A 24,234-nucleotide genomic window follows, 5' to 3' on the forward strand; every position below is an offset into this window, starting at 1 on the left:
ACGCCGCCAACGTCCACGTTAGACCGGCGAGGCGAGCACTGTAAATATACAGTTCATATTACAATACATCCCATACAATACACAAGCCTGTACAATTGTACAGATAGGGAAACAGTTTTGTAGAACTGTACAAACTGGAAACTTTTGGGGGACTTATGTTTCATAACTTCTTTGCTCTAAAGAAATGGGGTCGTGTACTAATGTAAGTGTAATTATGAAATTCTGATTACTGAATAAAGACAGATCTAAAACATTTTTTTTTATGAAGTTCTGTTTGATTGGAGGCCTGTGCCCTGCAGTGGAATGTTAGGCTATTTACGTATGTTTATTATATTATATGACATGATTTTAAACTTCCTATACACAAATATTATCAGGTAGCATAATATAGGTAATCTACGTTATCTGAGATAAAATAATTTATTTATAAAATCAACAACTAGATGAGATTCTACTTAGATAAGATAGTTTTGTTATTATTTTAACAAGTTGAACGCCATGACTGGTGGTATAATATGCCGACAATGTACTTTACCCTGAGGGCACTACGAAAATTTGAGAACTGTACAAAAATCTTGGAGATTTTTTTACAAATAATGGCCCAGATTCCTGCAGACACTTCCTAAATTTATTTTATGTTATACCTGTCATTTTCTTGTCTGTCAAAAATGAATCAGATGTAGGTATGAATGTGAATTTTAAAATGAATACAACCCGGGCGAATAAAATAGTGTGAATTCATGTTTGGACCATAAATAATTAATATATCATGTGGTTTCTGGGATTCATGCTCGGTGGCAATAGGCTTACCCCATATTACATGGGATTTAGATATAGCTGATGAGAAGTGGGTATATCTGATATCTGCCTACCCCTTTTGAGATACACGCGTGTTGCTACGTTTACGTCTGTTTCCCACAAAGCTGTATACTATAACTCTTAAGTCATAATCTAGCTATAAATCTTTGATTTTAAATGTCAAAAATGACTATAGACTGACAAAAGTTCTATCAATGAGCCACTAGATGTCGCTGTACAAAATTAGAACGCGCCAACGTCGTACTACACACCAATGCACAGTGTGAAATTTAGGGTCGATTCCGGACATGTTTATCTAAGATTTCTAATCGATAGGTCTAGGATAGGACTAAAACTTCGGGGAAGTAACCGTGGGGCTATGTGTATCAGTTATAGAGGTATATAAATATTTGCTGACGTCATCAAAAATAGGTATTGTTAATTACTTCAAAACTAATAATGTTATTTACACATTGTAATTTTTTTATAATGTAATACCGTTAAATATACCTATGCACAAAATTACAGCTTTGTACGTACTACATAGAGATAAATATTGCAGTTTAAGTGTTTTTCAGAAAAACCGTTATTTCTCTTGAGTGTCTTCGATTTAGCAGTTAATTTAATGCTTCAAACATTAGGAAAATATATCTTAATAATATCACAAAAAATTGCTCACCTAACTAGTTAGACTTCGGAGATATTACGTTTCTAAGGATTTCTTAATTTTCTATGGAAATAGGGTTGACACATATTAAGTAACTAAAAATATAAAGCTACCTACTTAAATGTATTAAAAGTCGTAGTTTGTCTTTTACTTATTAAATAAAAGACGTCGACCTTTTTTGTGTGAAGCTACTCATACCTAAACTTGCAATGTATAAATGAAAAAAAAAAATTCTTTAGTGTTTCAAACGGAAATAACTCAGAAAGTATAACATTTACAACATTTTGTCAAAGAACATTTGTTGTTTATAATAATATTTTCTATCGATTGGCATAGGTTTAATAGTTCTATAACAATATAAGCCACTTTAATATAATTGCAACTTCATTTTTGTAATGCATGGATTTTTGTTTATTATTCTTCGGCATCGGAATATAATTTCATTTCAGTCTTTAAATTTACATTTTGTACACTATTATCAAGGTTAATGGTTTCTGCTAAAGCATTTTGTAGGTCGTCATCAATCCGTGTATTTTCTGTTGGTTTTAAAAGATTAACAACTTTATCAGAAAGAAGTAAAGGTTTGTGTTTTTTGTTATGTCTATTCAGCGAGCTTATTGAAAGAAACGGATCGGAAGATTCTAAAGCGCGGTGGAAAAGGTCAATAATTGTTGATTTTCGGTCCATTTTCCTTGTGTGATGTTCACGGTCATACCGCCAGAACTTGTTGCGGGATTCTCCAGCCTGCTCAGAAAGCATACCTATTGGTAAGGTATTTGCTTTTATAATTTCGCTCCCGTGAGCTAATATCTTATGCAATGTGACCGACATATAACACCAACTGTATTTTTCCACGTATTTTGCAGGCAGTGTTGCACAGAATTCGTGGAATTTATCGGGTTCTCTATTTTCACTCATAAAATTTTATGTAATAATTTACCATGGCATACTATTACTTGTCCTATTATTAGTTACGCATAGTATTAATTTGTCATAACTTTTTAAGCATAATTTTGAAACTCATAACTACTATAATCATAATAATTAATGACAATAATCATATATATTTATATGATATGCGAATAAATTTCAAAAAGTTTTGGCACAACTTTGAACATTTTCGAAACTTAGTTTTCCTTGGCTGCATTTGGTTCATGATTGTGACTTTTTATATTTTTTGACACTATTTCATGCTGTTGGTCATGATTCAGTATACTTTTCGTATGTAAGATAAACATGCTGGCGGCGTAGGGGTGGCCCAAGGGCCACCCCCGCCGCACCCTAACCTACTGTTATGCCTTGTAAAAATTATGACAAAACACTATTATTCTAAAAAAGAATTATGGATACTTATTTATATGCGAATCAAATTCATACCAACAAATATTAGTCCAAAAATAAGTTATACCTAACAAACCAGTATTCCTAGATGTTATTATGGGAAAGTACTATTATGCTAAAAAACGTTATGCAAAAAGTATTATGATAATTAAAATTATGACAAAAACATTTATGCATTTTAAGAGAATCCCAATTTATCGGCATCGATATCTAAGCCACATGATAACACTACCAATATGGTGTGCAAATCATCTACTAGCCATTGCTCTATACCTAGCATGTTTGCAAAGGTTTTACGATGTGAATCAGATAGCGCCTTACGAGCTGTATTGCCATCGTTAGTTGTTCCAGAATTTGGACGAACAACATCTACTAACAAACCCATTTGTGTTCTTATTTCATTTTGGATATTTTTCTTCCGCTCTTCTACAATCTTACCTTTAATAGATTTTTTTGGTACTCTCCATTTTTGTACTACGGGATCGTTTTTATACCCTAAATGAAGTAAGAACTCAAATATCCTAATCCATGCATGCAAGGGGCTCAGTCCGTGAAGCAACGTTTCGGGTTAACTGGTCTACGGGAAATATTGTCAAGCTTGTTAAATTCCGTGCATGTAGCACCACAACATGCGCATCGTAACTGCGAACTGTTTTCAGTAATGGCAGTAAATACTTTTCCATCAATAAGAGTTAAATATAATTGTGGATTACCAAATACATTATTTCCTACATTTGTTTCGTCATAAATGGTAGTGAGATCCTTTATTTCCCCCTCAACTCTATTTTTTTCGTCGAATATTAAAGCTGTGGACTCTGTACGATATTGTATTTTAAGTGGACGGCAAAATCTATAAGACTGAGGCCTTGGGTTTGACCACAGTACGAAACCATAACCTTAATTATTATCTAATATAATAATTTCAAAACGTATTATTAATTAAAGAGATAAACTACATTTTTATTCTCATATTAGAAAAATTACAAATTGACAGTCAAAAGTTATCGACGAGTAAGTGACAGCCCTAATCACAAAAATAAAAATACAATATTTCCGAAGTCCTGCATTATTCACGTCTGATTCTTTTTTGTAGTATGTCCCATTATGATATAAAACTATTCAAGTTAAAAATAAATGCTAATTCAGTAAGATGTACCGAAAAAAAAAATTTTTAGTTTTCCGGAAAATCGCGGTTCTTCTTTTCGTTTATGAATTTTTTTGTTTCTTTTTCGACTGAAATAATAAAAATAACGTACCCTTTTACGTTTCCATTTATAACATTGCAAAATCATGTATTTTAAACGAAATAGCGCATTTCTATGGTTTCTATGGAGTTTTCTCGAGTTTTAAAATAACTTCAAAACTAAAATTAATAGAGATGTAGTTTCTTTCCAGAAGTTGAAGGTCGTCACTGGATCTATACGATGGACGAATAAAATATACATGTCCGCAATCGACCCTAAATTTCACACTGTGCAATGATACACCCTTATTGATGTTGATGTTTCAAATTCGTGTCTATGATCAATCTCCTGATTGATTGATTAGTATTTTTTGAACGCTACTTAACTTTATTTAAGGAGCGTGATTGAAATTAATTGGGTCGTGTACTAGGTTCATGATACATTCACACATACATAAACGGACGGACGGTAGATAAGACCTTCCTAGTCTCTGCTTACCCCGGTGGGAAATAGGCGTGAGTTTATATATGTGTATGTATCTTGAACCAAGTTTTTTGTCACCTTTAGATCTGTCTTTATTTAGTAATTAGAATTTCATAATTTATCTTGAAGCAGGTTGGTTCTGATTTACTAAATAAAGACAGATCTAGAGGTGACAAAAAACATGTTGTTTTCTTCTATTTAACTTATTTATGAATTTTAAAGACAAATGCAATAATAAGCGCGACATTTTGTCACGTTTTCCCATGACGTCGCAGGCTGCTTTTTTTTTTTTTCTTATTTTTAACGAGGCTTTGAACACCCTGTGTGATCATGCCAGCCTCATAGGTGCTTTCGTGTACCTATCCCTTAGGCAAGGGATTGGTCAACCAGATAGTATAAACTTAAAGCCTTACTTAGGTTGCTTTTTCATACAATTTCCATAGTCATTTCGTGTTTTGACGTTTAGTAAAAAGTAACTGATTTGACTAGTTCTTTCACTTGTGGTAGCTTTTCATTGGGATTTGTTTGTATTTACAAGTATTCATTTTGTAAAAAAGGCTGAGGGCTACCCAAATAAAATAAAATAAAAATAAAAAAATAAAATATAATAGTTGGAAACTACACTAATAATAATGTGTATACTACGACTCAAATGCCTTTTATTTGTTCCAGTTTGGCGCCAAAGTCGGTTGGAAGCCCCAGCGCTGTTAATAAACCTGTTTTGAATCAACCTGGTAAGAATTCTTTTTTATTTAGAGGTCCGTTTTTTTATTATTTAGATTTTATTTAGCTTAATGCAAGGAGGAGTGAGTGGAATAGATTGGGGGACGCCTTTGCCAATGGGCACACAGATATATACCTAAACGTTACCGCCGAACAATGGAAGTTGTATAAAAATAAAAAATATTGTATCTGAATTTATGGCTTATAAAAATAAAATTAAAAAAATAAAAAATATTGTTTCTTGCATACTTTACAGCTAACATAATTTATATCATTACATAGCTTAAATTCTTGTTGGCCAATTAAAAAGTATGACAAATCAAATTTTACATTATAATAAGAGCGAATACATAAGACTTATACTTAATTAAAAACAGCTGATAAAATGAGATGAAATGGAAAAAAAAAATAAAAAAATATATAGGAATACACGTGTTGCACAGAGAGATCGGTGTGTGAGATTGTTAGGGTGTGTATGCATGTGTGTGAAGTAGGTGAAGAAAGGTGTAATGTATGTATGTATGATGTATGTCTGCATGTTACAGATTTTAAAGAAAATAAATTACGTCTGCTATGATGTGTCTGCGGAACGGAAGGCGATTGGGGCAACCACCGTTCTTCACGCCCTATCTATGGAGTAATGGCGATTACTCCACCGACAAGAGCGCAGCTCTTAAATAAAGAGGGAGAGATGATGTGTCATCCTGTTCGTTATCAAATATAGGAAACTGTCTGACGATGAATTCTATAAATTCATACATACATAAACATAAACAGCCTATATACGTCCCACCGGTGGGCACAGGCCTCCCCTCAATCAACCGGAGGGGGTATGGAGCATACTCCACCACTAATAGCCGGGACCAACGGCTTAACATGCCCTCCGAAGCACGGAATCATCTTACTTTTTCTATAAATTCATTTCGTTTTAGAAAGAAGATATCTGCGTAAGCAAAACTCTTCTCGTAGGTTGAAACTATTCTGTGTATGACAGAGTATTTGGCATAACTTACTGACTTAAAGAACTTAGAGTAGTGTAACGGGTTCGAAACCCGCCCCGTGCTCTAAACCACTGAATTCCGATTTTATGACTTTGAATTTGTGTTTGGATCGTAAATAATTGATATCACGTGGTTTACAAGATTTGTTCTCAGGGTTTGTTTGGTTAATGGCAATAGGCATATATTAAATGGGACTTAAACAGCTGGTGAGGAATGCGTGTATATACTGTTTTTTATTTTTATTTATTTAGGTTAGGCGTATGTTAAAAAACAAGAACTTAAGCCGATTACATTATTTTTTTTGACGTGACTTATTGTAGATTTGCCGCAGATGGCATTAACTACTTGGCCGGGCAAATGGGAAGCGCTGAAGGCTCTCACCCGGTACAACGTTTAAGACAACAGGCCTGTCTGCCCAGTTGGGCGCAAACCTCGGCTCAGGGCGTCGTCTGAGAGGAAAAATATTTGAAAGAATTAATCGACCCTAGTGGGTCGGTAGCGATAAGCGCTGAATGAGGGAAATCGTCGACCACGCCGGCGGGGTCGGTATCGGGGAAGCGGATTACAGGTTACCCTAAAATACTTGGTGAAAATAAAGCTAGTTATCTAGTGGCCCCGATTCCTGCAGACACCTCCTAATTTTAAGTTATACCCGTCATTTTATTCCACATATAAGTGTGACATACATACATACATAAACTCACGCCCGTAATCCCTAATGGGGTGGGCAGAGCCACAAGTAATCAAAGACAACTTGCAGCCACTGTTGATACATATAAGTGTGAATAACGGGATATGATGTTGTCATTTTAAATTGTTTTGTTTCCTTCTCAAAAGTTTGAGTAAAGATAATGTTATGTTGTATGAACTTCAGTTTACCATAACCATTTTTTTTTCACAGCCTTACTCGCCTCCTCGAGCCAGATGAAGCCGTATTACTGCACTGAGTGAGTACAGTTTATCGTAACATAACACAAACAGCCTATACACGACCCACTGCTGGGCACAGGCCTCCCCTCAAACGATCGGAGGGGGTATGGAGCAGCCACCACGCTGCTCCAACGCGGGTTGGTGGTGTTTTTACGGCTAATAGCCGGGACCAACGGCTTAACGTGCCCTCCGAAGCACAGAATCATCTTACTTTTTCAGACAATCAGGTGATTCAAGCCTGAAAAGTCCTTACCAAACAAAGGACAGTCTCACAAAGTGATTTCGACAATGTCCCCATCGGGAATCGAACCCGGACCACCAGATCGTGAGCCTAACGCTCTAACCACTAGACCACGGAGGCTGGTTATTTTTATATATTCATGTTTATCATCATAAATCATCATAAACAGCTTATACACGTCCCACTGCTGGGCACAGACCTCCCCTCAATCAACCGGAGGGGGTATGGAGCATACTCCACCACGCTGCTCCACTGCGGGTTAGGGTATTCATGTTTATATTAATGTTTTTATAGTTTTTATCGTAAATTAATTTATGTTTTTGTAGGTGTTTTTGGTGTATTACAGAAACGACATGTAACCAGTAGGCTCTGCATGACAATTGCGAATTATGTCGAAGCTTTCGACCACTAGCCGTTTGACGTCCATCTACGTAGGTAGCATTCGTATCGTTTATTGGTCGAAGCGCTCGATATAATTCGCGCCGCGCGCGGTTTGGTTATCATTAGTGATGTTCCGAATATCCGTATCCGTGGATATCCGAGATAAAAGAAAAATCCGTATCCGTGTCCGTCACTTTTCACGCGGATCTTTTACGGATCTTTTTCAGGTGATTAAGTAGAATTATTAAATAAAAAACTATAAAATTTCATTTAGATTGTTTTTGTTTCTTAAAATCAAATATTTGGCACCTTTATATTGCAAACATTTAGATAGATAGATCTTTATAATGAAAGCAAGATAAAATATCACTTTTATAACAATGAAATAACTAAAACTTTAAACTTTTTTTTTTTAAGAAAGTACAGATCCGTATCCGTATCCGTGGATCTTTACACTAAATATCCGTATTCAAATCCGTATCCGCGGATATACATTTTTAACGATCCGACACATCACTAGTTATCATGCAAACCTGTCTGGACTGTTAACCCTATACACCCGAGATAACACGATTGTGAGGGTCTGATTGCTGAAGACCAGCTAAGCTAGGACATTTATCCGTATTTTTCTAAAGGTCTTTACACAGTAAGAAAAGATGCCACTAACATTTTAAAGACCTAGCAAAGATTTTGTTCCTTCGGTTGTAAAAGGATAATGTAATTACTTTGCAATAAATTGGACTTTTGCAGCTTATCGTACCTCTGACTACCCCAATTGGGATATAGTCGTGAGCTTATGTTGTCTTATGTGATGAATATTGCAATTTTTGCAGTAGTCTGTTTATAAGTCGGATGCCAAATCTATTTATAGCTGCGTACTTGGCGAGTACCCCCAGTGAAAACACTACGCAATTCCTTCTGCTGCTAAGCAAGTGAAAATTTACTAAAGAGAGATGCAGTATTCGGCATGTTATCATCATCAATTTAAATTCAAATTCAAAAATATCTTTACTCAGTAGGTAACATAGTTACATTTTGAATCGTCAATTTTTACATAACGAACGTCTCATCCGCCTAAAACTACTGCAGCTTCTCACAACCTGTATAGCCGGGAAAAGAAGCTGCAAGAAAAACCTCGGCGACGTTCTTTAAAAAAATAAATAAACATAAAATATTTTTATACAATTGAGTAATTTAGCTGCCTATTATCAGTTCTCAGACAGTTAATCCCATGCATTCATATCTTCTAAATAATCACTAACTTTATAATAACCTTTTTTGTAAAGTTTTTGTTTAACTACTGTCTTAAAACAGTTGAAAGGCAAATTCTGAAAACAAAAAGCAACAAAATATAAATGTTAGTACTGTTTAACGCTTATAATGACAACCAAAGTGATTTAGCACTTTACTTTTGTAGTGGGTAATTTATGTTACGAAATGGCAATGTAGGCTAACCTTAAATTGCTAGCTCTCAGTTTTGAGCATACCTGGTTTTCTAATACGACCGTCAGTATATTAGCGAAATCAATAAGCGAAATAAAAAACTAAATGCGGGTAGTTACAGAAAAAACTTTTTGCTTCGCTGCGATTGTCTGTCGTCGTCAGTATATCGTAAAGTGTGATAATGTCTAGTGCACATAGCTCAGATAATGATTCGGACGACAGTAGGAGCTCTTCCCGGTCCAGGTAATAATTTATTATTATAATATCACCGGGAACCCGCAGTGGAGCAGCGTGGTGGCTCCATACCCCCTCCGGTTGATTGAGGGGAGGCCTGTGCCTAGGAAATGAAATCCCGACTCGAGATCGCAAATTTTATATCGCGATCCCGTGGTATATATTTCCAATCTCCCGGGATCCCGTAATTTTCGGGATCTCGTCTAGTTCATAAAAAAAGTAGTCAGGATGGTTGAAAACGATGAAAACTGCTTGTTTGTGATAGTGAGGTTAATTAGAACAAAATACAGTTTGAAAGCGAACATAAACCCATTACTAAATAATTAAGTTTTCACATTGTTTTAAGTTTACGCGGTTATTATCATAATTAAAACACATAATATCGGGAGTCTCATATGCCTGCTTTAAACGCGGTAAGAATCCGTTATTATGTGTTTTAATTAATTACGTTTTTGGAAATCAGCGTACATAAAGTATCAATATAAAAGTATAACTCAAGGAGATTAGTTAGATAGATAAAATCTTTATATAGGTTGGTTAGGTTGATTCGCCCAATCCCGTCAATCTCACATCGTCATTAAGCCGATACACCAACCTAGGGTTTTCAAATAACTAGAAAATACTATTTAAAAAGATGTACCTACTTATTTTATTATTTTAAGAATTACCTTCCAAAGATTTTTTAATGAAGTGACTTATTGTCGATGCCTCATGAGCATTAACTACTGGGCTGATGGCTCTCATGAAGAGCTCGGAGGCGCAGCGGTAAACGAGCTCGGTCTGCGATTGTTGAAGTTAAGCAACTTTCGCAAAGGCCGGTCATAGGATAGGTGACCACAAAACAAAGTTTTCATCTCGAGCTCCTCCGTGCTTCGGAAGGTACGTTAAGCCGTTGGTTCCGGCTGCATTAGCAGTCGTTGATATCCATCCATAGGGAAGGCCCGTGCCCCAGCAGTGGGGACGTTAATGGGCTGATGATGATGATGAGGTTCTCTATTTTTACGCATATTTTTTTTATGTAATAATTTACCATGGCATAATGTTACTTGTCCTATTATTAGTTACGCATAGTATTAATTTGTCATAACTTTTTAAGCATAATTTTGAAACTCATAACTACCATAAGCATAATAATTAATAACAATAATGACATATAAGCATAAGTATTATAAGCATAAAAACTATACTCCGAATAAGAAAAGTTTTGGCACAACTTTGAACATTTCCGAAACTTACTTTTTCCTTGGCTGCATTTGGTTCATGATTGTGACTTTTATATTTTTTGACTCTATTTCATGCTGTTGGTGATCATTCAGTATACTTTTCGTGTGTAAGATAAACATGCTGGCGGTGTAGGGGTGGCCCAAGGGCCACCCCCGCCGCACCCTAACCTACTACTGTTATGCCTTGTAAAAATTATGACGAAACACTATTATTTTAAAAAAGAATTATGGATACCTATTTATATGCGAATCAAATTTATACCAACAAATATTAGTCTAAAAATAAGTTATACCTAACAAACCTGTATTCTTAGATGTTATTATGGGAAAGTACTATTATGCTTAAAAACGTTATGCGAAAAGGATTATGATAATTAAAATTATGACAAAACCATTTATGCATTTTAAGAGAATCCCTGATGATGATGGCTCTCAGAAGGTATCATAAATGCGATAATAAATCCCTCTCTTAGGCAGCTTAATTAAAGCCCTTTTATGAGTCATTAGTGCTAATTCCTGTAAATACCATCTAATTTTATTTTAAGTTATATCTGTCATTTTCTTATCCGCCGAAAAGGAAAGGGACGGGTAATCGACAAGCATAAAATTTATGGAACACACGTCAATTTTAAGCACAAATCTAAAACAACCGTCTAAAAATTCGCCCGGGTTATTCATTTATTTACTCATTCTTCCTAAAATTAAGAGCTGTCAATCATCCGTCCCTTTCCTTTTCGGCGGATAAGAAAATGACAGGTATAACTTAAAGTAAAATTAAGAGATGTCTGCAGGAATCGGGGCCATTGTTTACGAAACAAGATCCTGCGCTCTGAGCGTTTAATTGCCTCTACTATTTACTATAATTGGGAGATCAATGCCCCACAATTGGCCCGGACAAGTGGCTAGCAGTCGCGTGCAGACCGCCATGTTGTGTGGTTGACAATTCATTGTGAAGTCGAGTATTTTTAACCCCCTACGCAAAAACGACGGGGTGTTATAAGTTTGACGTGTCTGTGTAAATGTGTATGTGTCTGTCTGTGGCATCGTAGCCCCCAAACGGATGATCCGATTTTAATGCGGTTGTTTTTGTTTGAAAGGTATATGAGACGAGAGTGTTCTTAGCTACGTTTGGTGGAAATCGGTTCAGGTCTTCAAGGTCATCAGGTCGTTTGTTAGGTGTGATAGGAATTTTACACGCTCAGTTTGCTTGCAAGCATATGTGGGATCTGACATTTGAAACACTAATGTGTTCTGGAATCACTGAGCTGGTATGCTATTAGCTTACTTTATTTCTAGTCAGGGGGTTTTTAATTTTTTTTTTGTGATAAAAGAACTTAACCTACTGTGAAATTAACCCTGACACCAGGGTTGATGAGGTTGGTTATCCACCTCACAACCCACACGATAGAAGAAGTGTTAGAAGGTTTTGTGTTTTGTTGTAGTTTTTGTTGGACTGGAATAAAGAATGTATGTATACAGGGTAGGGTAAGATGATTCCGTGCTTCGGAGGGCATGTTAAGACTTTGGTCCTGGCTATTAGCCGTAAAACACCTCCACCAACCCCGCAGTGGACCCGCGTGGTGGAATATACTCCATACCCCCCTCTGGTTGATTGAGGGGAGGCCTGTGCCCAGCAGTGGGACGTATATAGGCTGTTTATGTATACAGGGTGTTAGTGACATCGTAACGAAAACTTTAAGGGATGGTTCAGACCATGATTCTGAGTTGGTATCAAGTAGAATTTTCCATCGCAAAAGTATGGAAATGGAAATAATTAAAAAGGAATGTATAACTAATTAATGTATTACTATTTATCTAATTCTAAATTTGAAAAAATCTATTATTATACAATTTTCCACATCGATTAGTTAAATAATTTTGAACCTATTAAAAAGGAAACACTAAAAAACTCGACAGCAAAAATCCACTTCATATCTACTCAGAATCATGGTCTGAATCATCCCCTTCTATTAAATAGTTCGGGTATTTAATTTACTTAGTTCATCTTGCGATGGATGTACCTCTGACTACCCCGATTGGGATATAGTCGTGATGTTATGTTATGTTGTTTTAAGTTTACGCGGTTATTATCTCCCGGGGGTATTGTCGCGGGATATGAGACTCCCGGGAGTCCCTGCTTGAAACGCGGTAAGAACCTGCCCACCCCATTAGGGATTACGGGCGTGAGTTTATGTAAGAACCTGTTATTATGTGTTTTAATTATGTTATGTTGTCCACAGTGGTGGTGAGATGAAGGTGACGACTCCGCCGTGCCACTCCCCCGGTGCCATCCTGCCCGACCTGCCGCAGGCAGCCGAGGACCCTGACCAGGTAAGCGAGCGGTCCCGGGTTCAAATCCCGGTGGGGACACAGTGATTATAGAACATTACAGGCTGATCACCTGATTGTCCGAAAGTAAGTAGATCCGTGCTTCGGAAGGCACGTTAAGCCGTTGGTCCCGGTTACTATTTACTGATGTAAGTGAGTAATCGTTACATGAGCCATGTCAGGGGCCTCTGGCGGCTCAATAGTTACGGCACAATAGTTAGACCACACCGTTACTTACCAACAGGTTCGTGAGATTGTGGTCAAACGAGAGAATAATTTATTTAAAAAAAAGAGAGAAGAATGCACTTGTGACTTGTACTAATTGGTACTTCACTTTATGACCCCTAGTTTGGTTAGGACGTTTTCACAGGGCCCGCTTACCTAACCTGAAGATTAGACAGGTCCGGTTTTTTACAGAAGCGACTGCATTTCTGACCTTCCAACCCGCCAAGGGAAAACTAGCCCAATACAGGTGAGGTCACATACCTTCGGAACGCATTTCTCGGCAATGTGGACTCCCTCACGATGTTTTCCTTCACCGCTGAGCACGTGATAATAATGTACTTATAATACAAACACGAATTCGACAAATAATCTAAAATCATTGGTTTAGGCCCGTGCTGGGATTGTCCATTGCGACAAAGAGGGTAGACAGATATGTTTGCCATTAGAAAATTATGGATCTACCTACTCCACTCCAATCTCATCAGTCATCCCGTGATCATGGCATTTGCGACAGTGTTGAAATATCGGGGGTCTCATATTCCTGATAATAACACGGTAAGAACCCGGTATTATGTGTTTTGATTAACACTGATTGTGTCTGCCACACAGCACTGCGGCCTGTCGAAGGACGCGTCTGCAGCGGACACGCAGCAGTGGCTCAGCAGGAACCGGTTCGCGCAGCATGCGGTCACCTTCACCAACTTCTGTGGCGCTGACTTGCTCAGGTATACTTTTTTTGACACTACTTATTGTGGTTTGCTGCAAATGGCAATAAATAAAAAAAATAAAAGGAAGTTTGTTCAACTCATCCACTAATCCAGATCATAACGATGAAGTTCGCGAGCAGGACAGGCGCCACCATCACGATTGATAAGCGATCTCCCGTTCCACTCGCCGAAAGTCATAATAGATGTTTACATAAGCCATCTTCGGGCGCATCAGCGTCGTGCCGATTAAGGGTGGTATTAATAAACGAATCTAGAATAGAATAGAATAGAAAAAGTTTATTATAAATGGACAAGATATAATAGGATATGATATAATAGATATGTTAGGATAATCTCAGCTGAGACTGCCCTCAAGATCATGCTCAAGTCTCTGTTTTTATATGAGAACTGTCACATTGACATGATCTTCAGGGCAGTCTCAGCTGAGATTATCCTAACACATCTATTATATCATATCCTATTATATCTTGTCCTTTTATAATAAACTTTTTCTATTCTATTCTATTCTAGATTAGTTTATTAATACCACCCTTAGAGTCGAAGTCAATTCAGTGTGGAAGATACGTGGAGGCTGGAGTGGAACATGTTCGACGGCACAAACTCGGACCTTATTCAGGATCCCGCGCGGAGGGTCCCTGGCTTTGACTCCAAACGAAAAATCTGGACCCGACTGAACCGGTGTAGGACCAACCATGGAAAGTCGAACCATCACCTACATAAATGGGGCTTAAAGGAGTCGCCATACTGTGAATGTGGTCACCCGGATCAAACCCTATCTCACGTAGTGAACGAGTGCCCTCTGCACCGATTCCCAGGTGGCATAGCCGAGCTGCATTGTGTGACGAATGCGGCAGAGACTTGGTTAGGGGAGCTTCAGCTGGATATATGGTCCACGCGGGATATTGTATTTTTGTCTGCCATACGCAATAATAATAATAACGAGTCGACGTGTCTGGTATTGAATGTGTTCCTCTAGTTATTAAATAACTTGTAATGTACCCTCATTGATTTAAAAGATGTGTTGCTGTTGCAGTTTCTTTTCATTTCTTCTCCTCAGCCATAACACATTGGGAAATGACGTAAATTCAAAACTGTTACATTGACCTTCAACAAGTTTATCCATGATAATTACGTTAAATAAATGATTCTGGTTTCTGAGTGGTCGCCATGGCCGAAATCGGTCGGAGATCATCATCATATTTTAAAGCCGTGTTTGGACTCCTGTCTTCCGCGTCTGAATAACACGATATTTGTTGCAGGCTGTCTCGCGATGACATCATCCAGATTTGTGGACTCGCCGACGGCATCCGCCTATTCAACGCACTGCACGCTAAGTGAGTACAAGTAACACAACAGAAACAGCCGATACGTTAGGGCTTTTTGAAAAAGCTCCTCACTAATTTAAGAGCCACGCTCTTGTCGGTGTAGCATTCTTCTAACTCTCCATGCTACTTTTTAGGAAAAAAATAGGGCAGTGGTTTCCCTCTTGCCTTCCGCCCCGCAGTACTCTGTCTGACGCGAGTGGGATGGCGCCCAGAGTAGTCTATTACAAAGCCATAGTACTGACAGTTACTGCTGCCCTCTGTCAGGTTCCTGTGACTTGTTCCTTCCGTCCTGCATTGCCGTACCGATAGCTCCCATCTTCGCCTCTGCAACCGTTGAGGTCTTCACCCGTATCCTTGGGCAAGGGTTCTACGTTATACCCGTAGGTCTGGGTTCCTATTCGAACTCGGCCATTATCTCACTCCGGCCTACTGAAGTGAGAGGCGCTCACCCCCGCGGCAAGGACGCGCCGAACAGGAAAACTAAAAACGAATACAAAGAGTAGTTGTAATTGTTGAAATAATAATTAGAATATAATTTTGACTTGTATTCCTTATTTAAGCGTATTTTGTTAGAGTCGATTTAGAACGACCTTTTTGTGTTTAAATTTCAAAAAGAGAAATCCGCCATTTTGATTCTGGCAGGTGAACTGTGAAAAGTTTCGCAGTTCGTCCGCTAGGCGGTATTTTACGCGTTAAAATTATTGTGCTTTGCCCCACCGGGATTCGAACCCGGGACCTCTGGAACGTGAGCCCAACGCTCAACAACTGGACCACGGACTCACGGACTCGTTAATAAAATAAATAAATTTGTAATAATAGTTTGTTTGTGTGCAGACGCATCGCGCCGCGCCTCACGCTGTACGTGTGCGCACACGCAGGCGGCGTGTACAGCGCGCTGTACCTGCACGCCTGCCGGGCGGCGGAGCTGGCGCACAAGCTGCGGGCGCTGCTGCCCGAGCCCGCCAAGGTGAGGTTTTTTTTTTAAAGAACGTCTAAGGCCCTGTACCGAGGTTTTTCTTGCAGCTACTTTTCCCCGGCTATACAGGTTGTGAGCTGCAGTAGTTTTAGGCGGATGAGACGTTCGTTATGTAAAAATTGACGATTCAAAGTGTAACTATGTTACCTACTGAATAAAGATATTTTTGAATTTGAATTTGTTGCATTGTGGCCAGGAGTGCGAGACGGTGCTGGTGTGCGGGCCGCACGGGTCCCGCGTGCGTCTGTCGGACGAGCTGGTGCGCCACCTGCCCGACCACGGCACCTTCCGCCTGCACAGCCTGGACCCGCACACGCTGCTACTGGCGCCCACCGCGCCCACGCCGCCCGCCGCGCCCGCCCACAACGGGTAGAACACCACCGTCCTTTATAAACAAATAGACCACCGATCTCTGTAAGAGAAACGTCCGCGGCGCACATCTTGTCACTGAGCGATAGCGTGTACCGATATTGCACATTATTTCAAAATCAAAAAAATCAAAATAGTTTCTTTGCTTTAAATAGTACATCATATGTAACCCCGTTATCGGAGCTCGGTGGCGCAGCGGTTACCGCGCTCGGTTTGCGATTGTTGAAGTAAAGCAACTTTCGCAAAGGCCGGTCATAGGATGGGTGACCACAAAAAAAAAGTTTTCATCTCGAGCTCCTCCGTGCTTCGGAAGGCACGTTAAGCCGTTGGTCCCGGCTGCATTAGCAGTCGTTAATAACCATCAATCCGCACTGGGCCCGCGTGGTGGTTTAAGGCCCGATCTCCCTATCCATCCATAGGGAAGGCCCGTGCCCCAGCAGTGGGGACGTTAATGGGCTGGTGATGATGATGATGAACGTCTCAATTTGAGGGAACGAACTTGTACTCGCTATCAACTTAATCTATACGTATTAAGGGTGGTATTAAACAGAAATCAGAATCATTCATTCAACGTAATTATCGTGGATAAAATTGTTGCAGGTCAATGTAAAATTTTTGAATTCACGTCATTTATTTATTTATTTGGTCAACCAACGGCAAGTACACTGGTACATGGTTACAGTTTGCAGTTAATACATATAAAAAACTAAGCGCCTCGCCACTTACAGGTGGACACAACGTGCACTAATACTTTAGGTACTTAATTACAAAATTAAATTAGAGCTAGAAAAAGTAACAACTTACAATGATTAAAAAGTATCTGTTATAGATAAAACAGTCTTTTTGATTCGAGGAACAGATGTGAAGAAGATATCTATTTTATCTGCATACAATTCGTAAGGTTTCATTTCCCAAGGTGTTAAGGCTGAGGAGAAGAAATGACAAGAAACTGCAACAGCAACACATCTTTTAAATCAATGAGGGTATTTATTACAAGTTATTTAATAACTAGAGGAACGCATTTAATACCAGACATTTTTATCATTTAGGTAGTCATTAATCTTATAATAAAACTAATTTCAGCTTTGAGACTGCCCTCAAGATCATGTCAATGTGACAGTTCTCATATAAAAACAGGGACTTGAGCATGATCTTGAGGGGTAGTCTCAGCTGAGGTTGGTTTATTGATACCACCCTTACAACACGATTCGGACACTATTTTAGGAAAAAACTGAAGCTATTTTGTGTCTATTTGTTTATAGGATGTCGGTAGAAGCGCTGGTTCCAACTTGCAGCAATGAGTCCAACTTGCACCAATGAGTCCAACTTGCACCAATAAGTCCAACTTGCACCAATGAGTTATTATCTCAAGTGCAGTTTATTTCGGTTACACCACCTATCACGTTGTGCTAACAGAAAGCTCGGTGAGGTGTGGTTATATTATGTTTCCTCTTTAGTAATACTCAAATGTTAGAATTAGAATGTATCTCGAAGTATGTGCATAACTTTGATGAGGGTAGAAGCGAAAGTGGTGTTTCAGGATCACCGTAAGTGGAATTCCGTGGTGTCCACCCCGACGGGAAATAGGCGTGATGTAGTGTATATGTATGTTAATCTTAGTACCTATGCTCTCGGATTTGACATAAACAGCCTATATACGTCCCACTGCTGGGCACAGACCTCCACGCCGCTACACAAGTGGGTGGGTAACTTTAAAAAAAGGAGTCAATTTGGAAAAACTCGCCTCTTAAATTGATCCCGGGACCTCTTAGTCAGTGGCCTGTGTAGCCACTACTCAGTCGTGCATAAAGGTAATTATTAGTAGTTATGTTCAAATGCTCGCCGGAGCTCGGTGGCGCAGCGGTAAACGCGCTCGGTATGCGATTGTTGAAGTTAAGCAACTTTCGCAAAGGCCGGTCATAGGATGGGTGACCACAAAAAAGAAACAAAAAAGTTTTTATCTCGAGCTTCTCCGTGCTTCGGAAGGCACGTTAAGCCGTTGGTCTCGGCTGCATTGGCAGTCGTTAATAACCACCAATCCGCACTGGGCCCGCGTGATGGTTTAAGGCCCGATCTCCCTATCCATCCATAGGGAAGGCCCGTGTCTCAGCAGTGGGGACGTTAATGGGCTGATGATGATGATGATGATGTTCAAACGCCATGTTGAATTAAGTTAGTACTAACTATCGCCTCATGAAACTAATACAAAGAGTAGTTATAATTGTTTAAATAATAATTAGAGTATAATTTTGATTTGTATTCCTTATTTAAGCGTATTTTGTTAAGCGTCGATTTAGAACGACCATTTTGTGTTTAAATTTCAAAAAGAGAAATCCGCCATTTTGAATACAGCAGGTGAACTGTCAAAAGCTTCGCAGTTCGCCCGCTAGGCGGTGTTTTACGCGTTAATATGGCGCCACTGTTGTACATACTAAAATATAACTGCTGTGTTAATTGTAATCTTCAATGTTGTCAATGAACGCAGTTGATTGTCGACCGTAACAGACGGCGAAACGGTTCACAGCAGTTGAATGACCTAATACTAGGTTTGATAAAGTCGGTCATTGACCTAACTTTGTTTGTAAAGGAAAAAAAGGTATATTTAATATTTAATTTAACCCATGGTATAAGAAAACCGGGTATACTCAAAAGTGACAGCTAACATTTCAAGGTTAGCCCAGCTGACGTCATCCGACCCTGCGTTGCCATTTCGTAAAAAATAAATTACCCACGTCCAATGTTTTTAATTTACTTTGCAAGGAAATTTTGAACTTTTAGTAAAATATTTTCTTACAGTTTTAATGATGTTTATGTATGTGACAAGTAATAGTAATTAAATACATTAGTCAGTAATTGGATATTTGACTGGGTCAAAGATAAATCATAAAATGCTAATATAGAAATAGAAGCCAATCTAAGATGATCAAAAATCAATCTCATTTTACTTTTCGACTTATTCGAATTATGTAACAATGAGTACGACGTTTGACCGCTTTTATTGATGACGTCACAGGACAGTATTTCCATACAAACTCCAAAGGAAACTTTCGTTTTGACGTTTCGTAAAAAGTATCTCATTTGACTAGGTTGTCAAGTAGCCTATTCACTTATTTTTCAATAATAAAATTTACGTCCTTGGAATGTTGGAGATACCAATTTAGTGGTAACACTTACGTCATCAAAGGGCTAGCAATTGGCTTTTCATAGGATTGAGCATACCTGGTTTTCTTGTACCATGATTTAACCTGTGCAGCTATTTATTAGCTTTAATGTTAATTTTGATTGTTGTATCAATAATTGTTATTTGTTTATAGAACATGTAACGCCCCAGGCGATGAATGTTATTTTTTTTATCAAGTTATTGGTGCTAATTCCTGTAAATACCATCTAATTTTATTTTAAGTTATATCTGTCATTTTCTTATCCGCCGAAAAGGAAAGGGACGGGTAATCGACAAGCGTAAAATTTATGGAACACACGTCAATTTTAAGCACAAATCTAAAACAACCGTCTAAAAATTTTACATCAGTCAATAACCCGACACAGTTGGTAGACAGCATGTCAAACGGATTGCATACCAGTGACGTACCTTTTTGATTCGCTCGGGTTATTCATTAATTTACTCATTCTTCCTAAAATTAAGAGCTGTGAATCATCCGTCCCTTTCCTTTTCGACGGATATGAAACTGACGGATATAACTTAAAATAAAATTAGGCGGTGTCTGCAGGAATCGGGGCCATTGTCAAGAAACAGGATGCGCCAGGAGTGTCCTAGCATTCTTGTCCACTGTTGTGTCGACTCCACCTTGAGCGCAATAAGGGCATGAGGGTGATGAGTTTATTATGTTCGTAATAAATAAATCTTGTTTATAATCTTGTTGGTAAAAGTAAGATGGTATTTTGTGAATAGATTATGGATAGTATATAGTTATTGTGCAATGATGAAAAGTTTGAAGGGAATTGGCTATTTGACAGTTGAACTGTTTATGTGTACAAAAATCTTTAATAAACTGCCAGAAAGTATCAGAGGCCTGCCTGTAAGAGTGTTTAGACGATCTTTGTTTAAGCTACTGAGCGAGAATCCTTTTTATAGTGTCAGTGAATTTCTTGATCACAAAATGTAATAATTAATCTCTCTGTATTTGCATACCAATATTGTTTTGGTTAAATGTGTGAAACTTTAATTTAGTCATATATAACAACCAATGTACCACATTTACCGCAAATAAATGATTTGATTTGAAAATATGAAATATGTCCGAAATAGTAGTTTCTCATTTAACGATAATCATCCAATAGTTTAACTTTATTAAGATCATTTTTAAAAATTTGATTTTTACAAAATAAGAACGCGGTTATTTGGCGGCCATGATTGAGTTTGGTGACGTCACACATACATACATAAACTCACGCCTATTTCCCACCGGGGTAAGCAGAGACTATAGAATTCCATTTGCTTCGATCCTGACACACTTCTCTTGCTTCCTCCACATTCATCATTCACTTCATACACGCACGCCGGTTCAGAGTAGATCGTATTGAACCTTTACAAAATAAACAAACTATCTGTCAGGTTTCAAGTTATACTGTTTGACAGTTTTTTTTTTCATTGAAATGTGACGTCACTGGGCGAAATGTCACGTGACCAAACGTTTTCGCGCGAAATTTTAAAATGAAGAATACGTTGATTTCTATTATATTAAGCTTTTTCGAAAAATAAAACAAAAAAAAATCGAAACATTTCATTTATCACATCACCATCATCCAACACCCCATCATCAACATTCCACCATTCCATTTAATTATTAATTTACAGGTTTTATTTCATTTTCTTTTCATTTTAGAAATATTTTAAGAGGCATAGAATAAGCGTTTTACAATACTTATCTGAAAACTGTCAAATAGCCAATTGTCGTAAAATTAATTTCTATCAATTATTTGTCTTAGTGTTGAACTCGTTAGTGGAGTCAATGAAGGAGTTCACTTCTAACTTGCCAGGGACAGGTTCGATTTTGATGATTTTTTCTTTTGTATTGGGGTGAATATCAAAATTTCAAGTTTGATGGCGAAATTTCATATTATTTTTTCGTGAAAAATTGGGTTCCGACGTGAAAAAGATCCAAAAGGATCCTCGGTTCCGACATGAAAAAGGAATTTTTCAATTCCCAATTTTTCACGAAAAAATTATATGACAGTCGCCACCAAACGACACATTTTGATATTCACCCATTGGCAGTTTTTCATATCATTGAAAATTAGAAACATCTTTGGCAAATTAGATGTTAAAAAAGTGATCCTTCAATGATTCCGTTTTACCTTTAGTGGTTCGGAACCCTAAAAAAAGATTATTTAGCCGTGGTAGCCCAGTTGGTAGAACACTTGATTCTCACTGTAAGGTCGCAGGTTCGAATCCAGCACGGGCCTAAACCTATGATTTTCGAAATCTTTTCGAATTCATGTTTGGATCATAAATGATTATCACGTGCTCAGCGGTGAAGGAAAACGTCGTCAGAAAACCCACATACCCGAGAAATGCATTTCGGAGATATGTGAACTGACCTGAATTGGGCTGGTTTTTCCTTTGTGGGTTGGAAGGTCAGACAGGCAGTCGCTTCTGTGAAAAACTGGACCCTGTGAGAAACAGGATAACGTTGAAGATGATGAGTTTAACGCAGGTGCCTTAAGAGTGCCTCACGCACGCCCCACGCGTTGCTGTACGGAGTATTAAAAAAAAATGTTATATTTTATATAAGATTTTATACCATATTATTATATTGCAGGTAGTTACTGCATGCCGTAGCTAGATGGTAGTTAAGGTAAATGTATGGATTGTATTTGTAAATAAATATATATGTTAGTTAAATATTGTTTGATTTATTTACCCGAGAATAAGTATACAGGGTGTTAGTGACTTAGTAACGAATACTGAGGGGGATGATTCAGACCATGATTTTGAGGTTGATATCCCAATGTTTACGTTACGATGTCACTAACACCCTGTAGGTATATCTATTCAGGTTCTTAGTGACACCGTAACGAATACTGAGGGAGTAAAGTATCGATCAATTTTCCTTTTAGCCTTTAGGATGAAACGAGCTAAATTATGTACACTCTAATGTACATAATGTAGATTATATTTTCATATTTTGACGAAATAATTTTATTTTGACGGAACTAAAAGGAAGCAATTAGACAGCAATTATTGGTCATAATTTCAACGATAAATACGAATTTTACGAAGGGCTAGTGACCGGCCATTCTGACGCTGACCCTACCGCAGTCCTAGCTGTGCCTGTACTAACAATGATTGTGATGGTTGAGTATTAATAAGTGCCTGACAAATTATAAAAGCAATAGTGTTGGAGCGCGTTGTCTAGATTGTGCAGGCGTTTGCAACTATTATCGCTTTATAATAACGGCCTCTGTGGTCCAGTGGTTGAGCGTTGGGCTCACGAACGGAGGCCCCGGATTTGAATCCCGATGGGGACAATCACTTTGTTATCCCTAGTTTGGTTAGGACATTACAGGCTGATCACCTGATTGTCCGACAGTAAGATGATCCGTGCTTCGGAAGGCACGTTACGCCGTTGGTCCAGGTTACTGCTTACTGATGTACGTAGTCGTTACATGAGCCATGTCAGGGGCCTTTGGCGGCTCTTACATCAGTAAGTAGTAACCGGGACCAATAGCTTAACGTGCCTTCCGAAGCACGGATCATCTTAATTTCGGACAATCAGGTGATCAGCCTGTAATGTCCTAACCAAACATGGGATCACAAAGTGCTTTTTGTGATATCTCCTCACCGGGATTCGAACCCGGGACCTAATGCCAATAGGCCCGCCTCCTGAACAGTACCCAGTTTAGAACCTTGTCGCACTATCATATTTGACATTTGATGAGACTTACAGTTTAATTTGTCAAAAAAGTTAATGTGACATGGTTTCAAAATGTATACAAATTAGTACTCGTGAGTCAAAAAACATTCTTTCGTCAAACTCACCTTGAACAGTCCTTAAACCAGTCATCCAGGCCCTCACCTAAAAACATGATTATCGGCAGGTGGCACCAGGACACATCGACTGACTCGCTTACTATACCCTTAGTATCGATTGCAGACCGCAAGCTAAGGCCACATTGAAGCAAAGAGGGATTTTCCAGGCTACTTTCCCCAAACACAACATAGATGGCGCTGTACAGCTTTAACGTGATAATTTTCTCATCATCATTATCAGCCCATTAACGTCCCCACTGCTGGGGCACGGGCCTTCCCTATGGATGAATAGGGAGATCGGGCCTTAAACCACCACGCAGGCAATTTTCTCATTACTTTTATTATTTTTTGGTTTAGTACGATCTTCTCTGAACCGGCGTGCGTGTATGAAGCGATTGATGAATGTGGAGGAAGCAAGAGAAGTGTGTCAGGATCGAAGCAAATGGAACTCTATAGTCTCTGCTTATCCCGGTGGGAAATAGGCGTGAGTTTATGTATGTGTATGTATTTTTATTCCAAAATACAATGTAATGGCAGAAACATAAAAAATAATAATAATAATATAAAAAAAAATATTGCCTGATATTTGGATCAGATTATAATATAGAATTATGTTACTACCTATATTGCTTTTCTTTATTTG

The 24,234-nt window shown here is 38.3% G+C and overlaps 1 protein-coding gene and 1 long non-coding RNA gene across 10 annotated transcripts in view; one reads left to right on the top strand and one right to left on the bottom strand.

Annotated features, from left to right (window-relative positions):
* Nucleotides 1–12,303, bottom strand: part of LOC126378601 (uncharacterized) — a 69,617-nt gene extending 57,314 nt beyond the window's left edge. The window contains exon 1 of the long non-coding RNA XR_007568126.1: nt 12,248–12,303. This is a non-coding gene — a long non-coding RNA (uncharacterized LOC126378601). The remainder of the gene's footprint in view (nt 1–12,247) is intronic.
* LOC126378369 (transcription factor CP2-like protein 1) overlaps nt 1–22,463 on the top strand; it is a 71,208-nt gene extending 48,745 nt beyond the window's left edge. For 7 of the 9 annotated variants that reach the window (XM_050026659.1, XM_050026661.1, XM_050026662.1 and 4 more), the window contains 8 exons: nt 5,146–5,207; nt 7,099–7,144; nt 12,890–12,980; nt 13,812–13,927; nt 15,190–15,264; nt 16,090–16,222; nt 16,428–16,600; nt 17,863–22,463. In XM_050026659.1, the coding sequence (XP_049882616.1) occupies nt 5,146–5,207; nt 7,099–7,144; nt 12,890–12,980; nt 13,812–13,927; nt 15,190–15,264; nt 16,090–16,222; nt 16,428–16,600; nt 17,863–17,920 (754 nt within the window). In that variant the 3' untranslated portion in view covers nt 17,921–22,463. Of the gene's footprint in view, nt 1–5,145; nt 5,208–7,098; nt 7,145–12,889; nt 12,981–13,811; nt 13,928–15,189; nt 15,265–16,089; nt 16,223–16,427; nt 16,601–17,200 lie in introns of all 9 variants that reach the window. The other 2 variants (XR_007568074.1, XM_050026660.1) reach the window with 2 other exon arrangements.
* The last annotated feature ends 1,771 nt before the right edge of the window (nt 22,464–24,234 follow it).

The sequence above is a fragment of the Pectinophora gossypiella genome, chromosome 26 (assembly GCF_024362695.1).
Source record: "Pectinophora gossypiella chromosome 26, ilPecGoss1.1, whole genome shotgun sequence".
NCBI classification, from domain to species: Eukaryota; Metazoa; Arthropoda; class Insecta; order Lepidoptera; family Gelechiidae; genus Pectinophora; species Pectinophora gossypiella.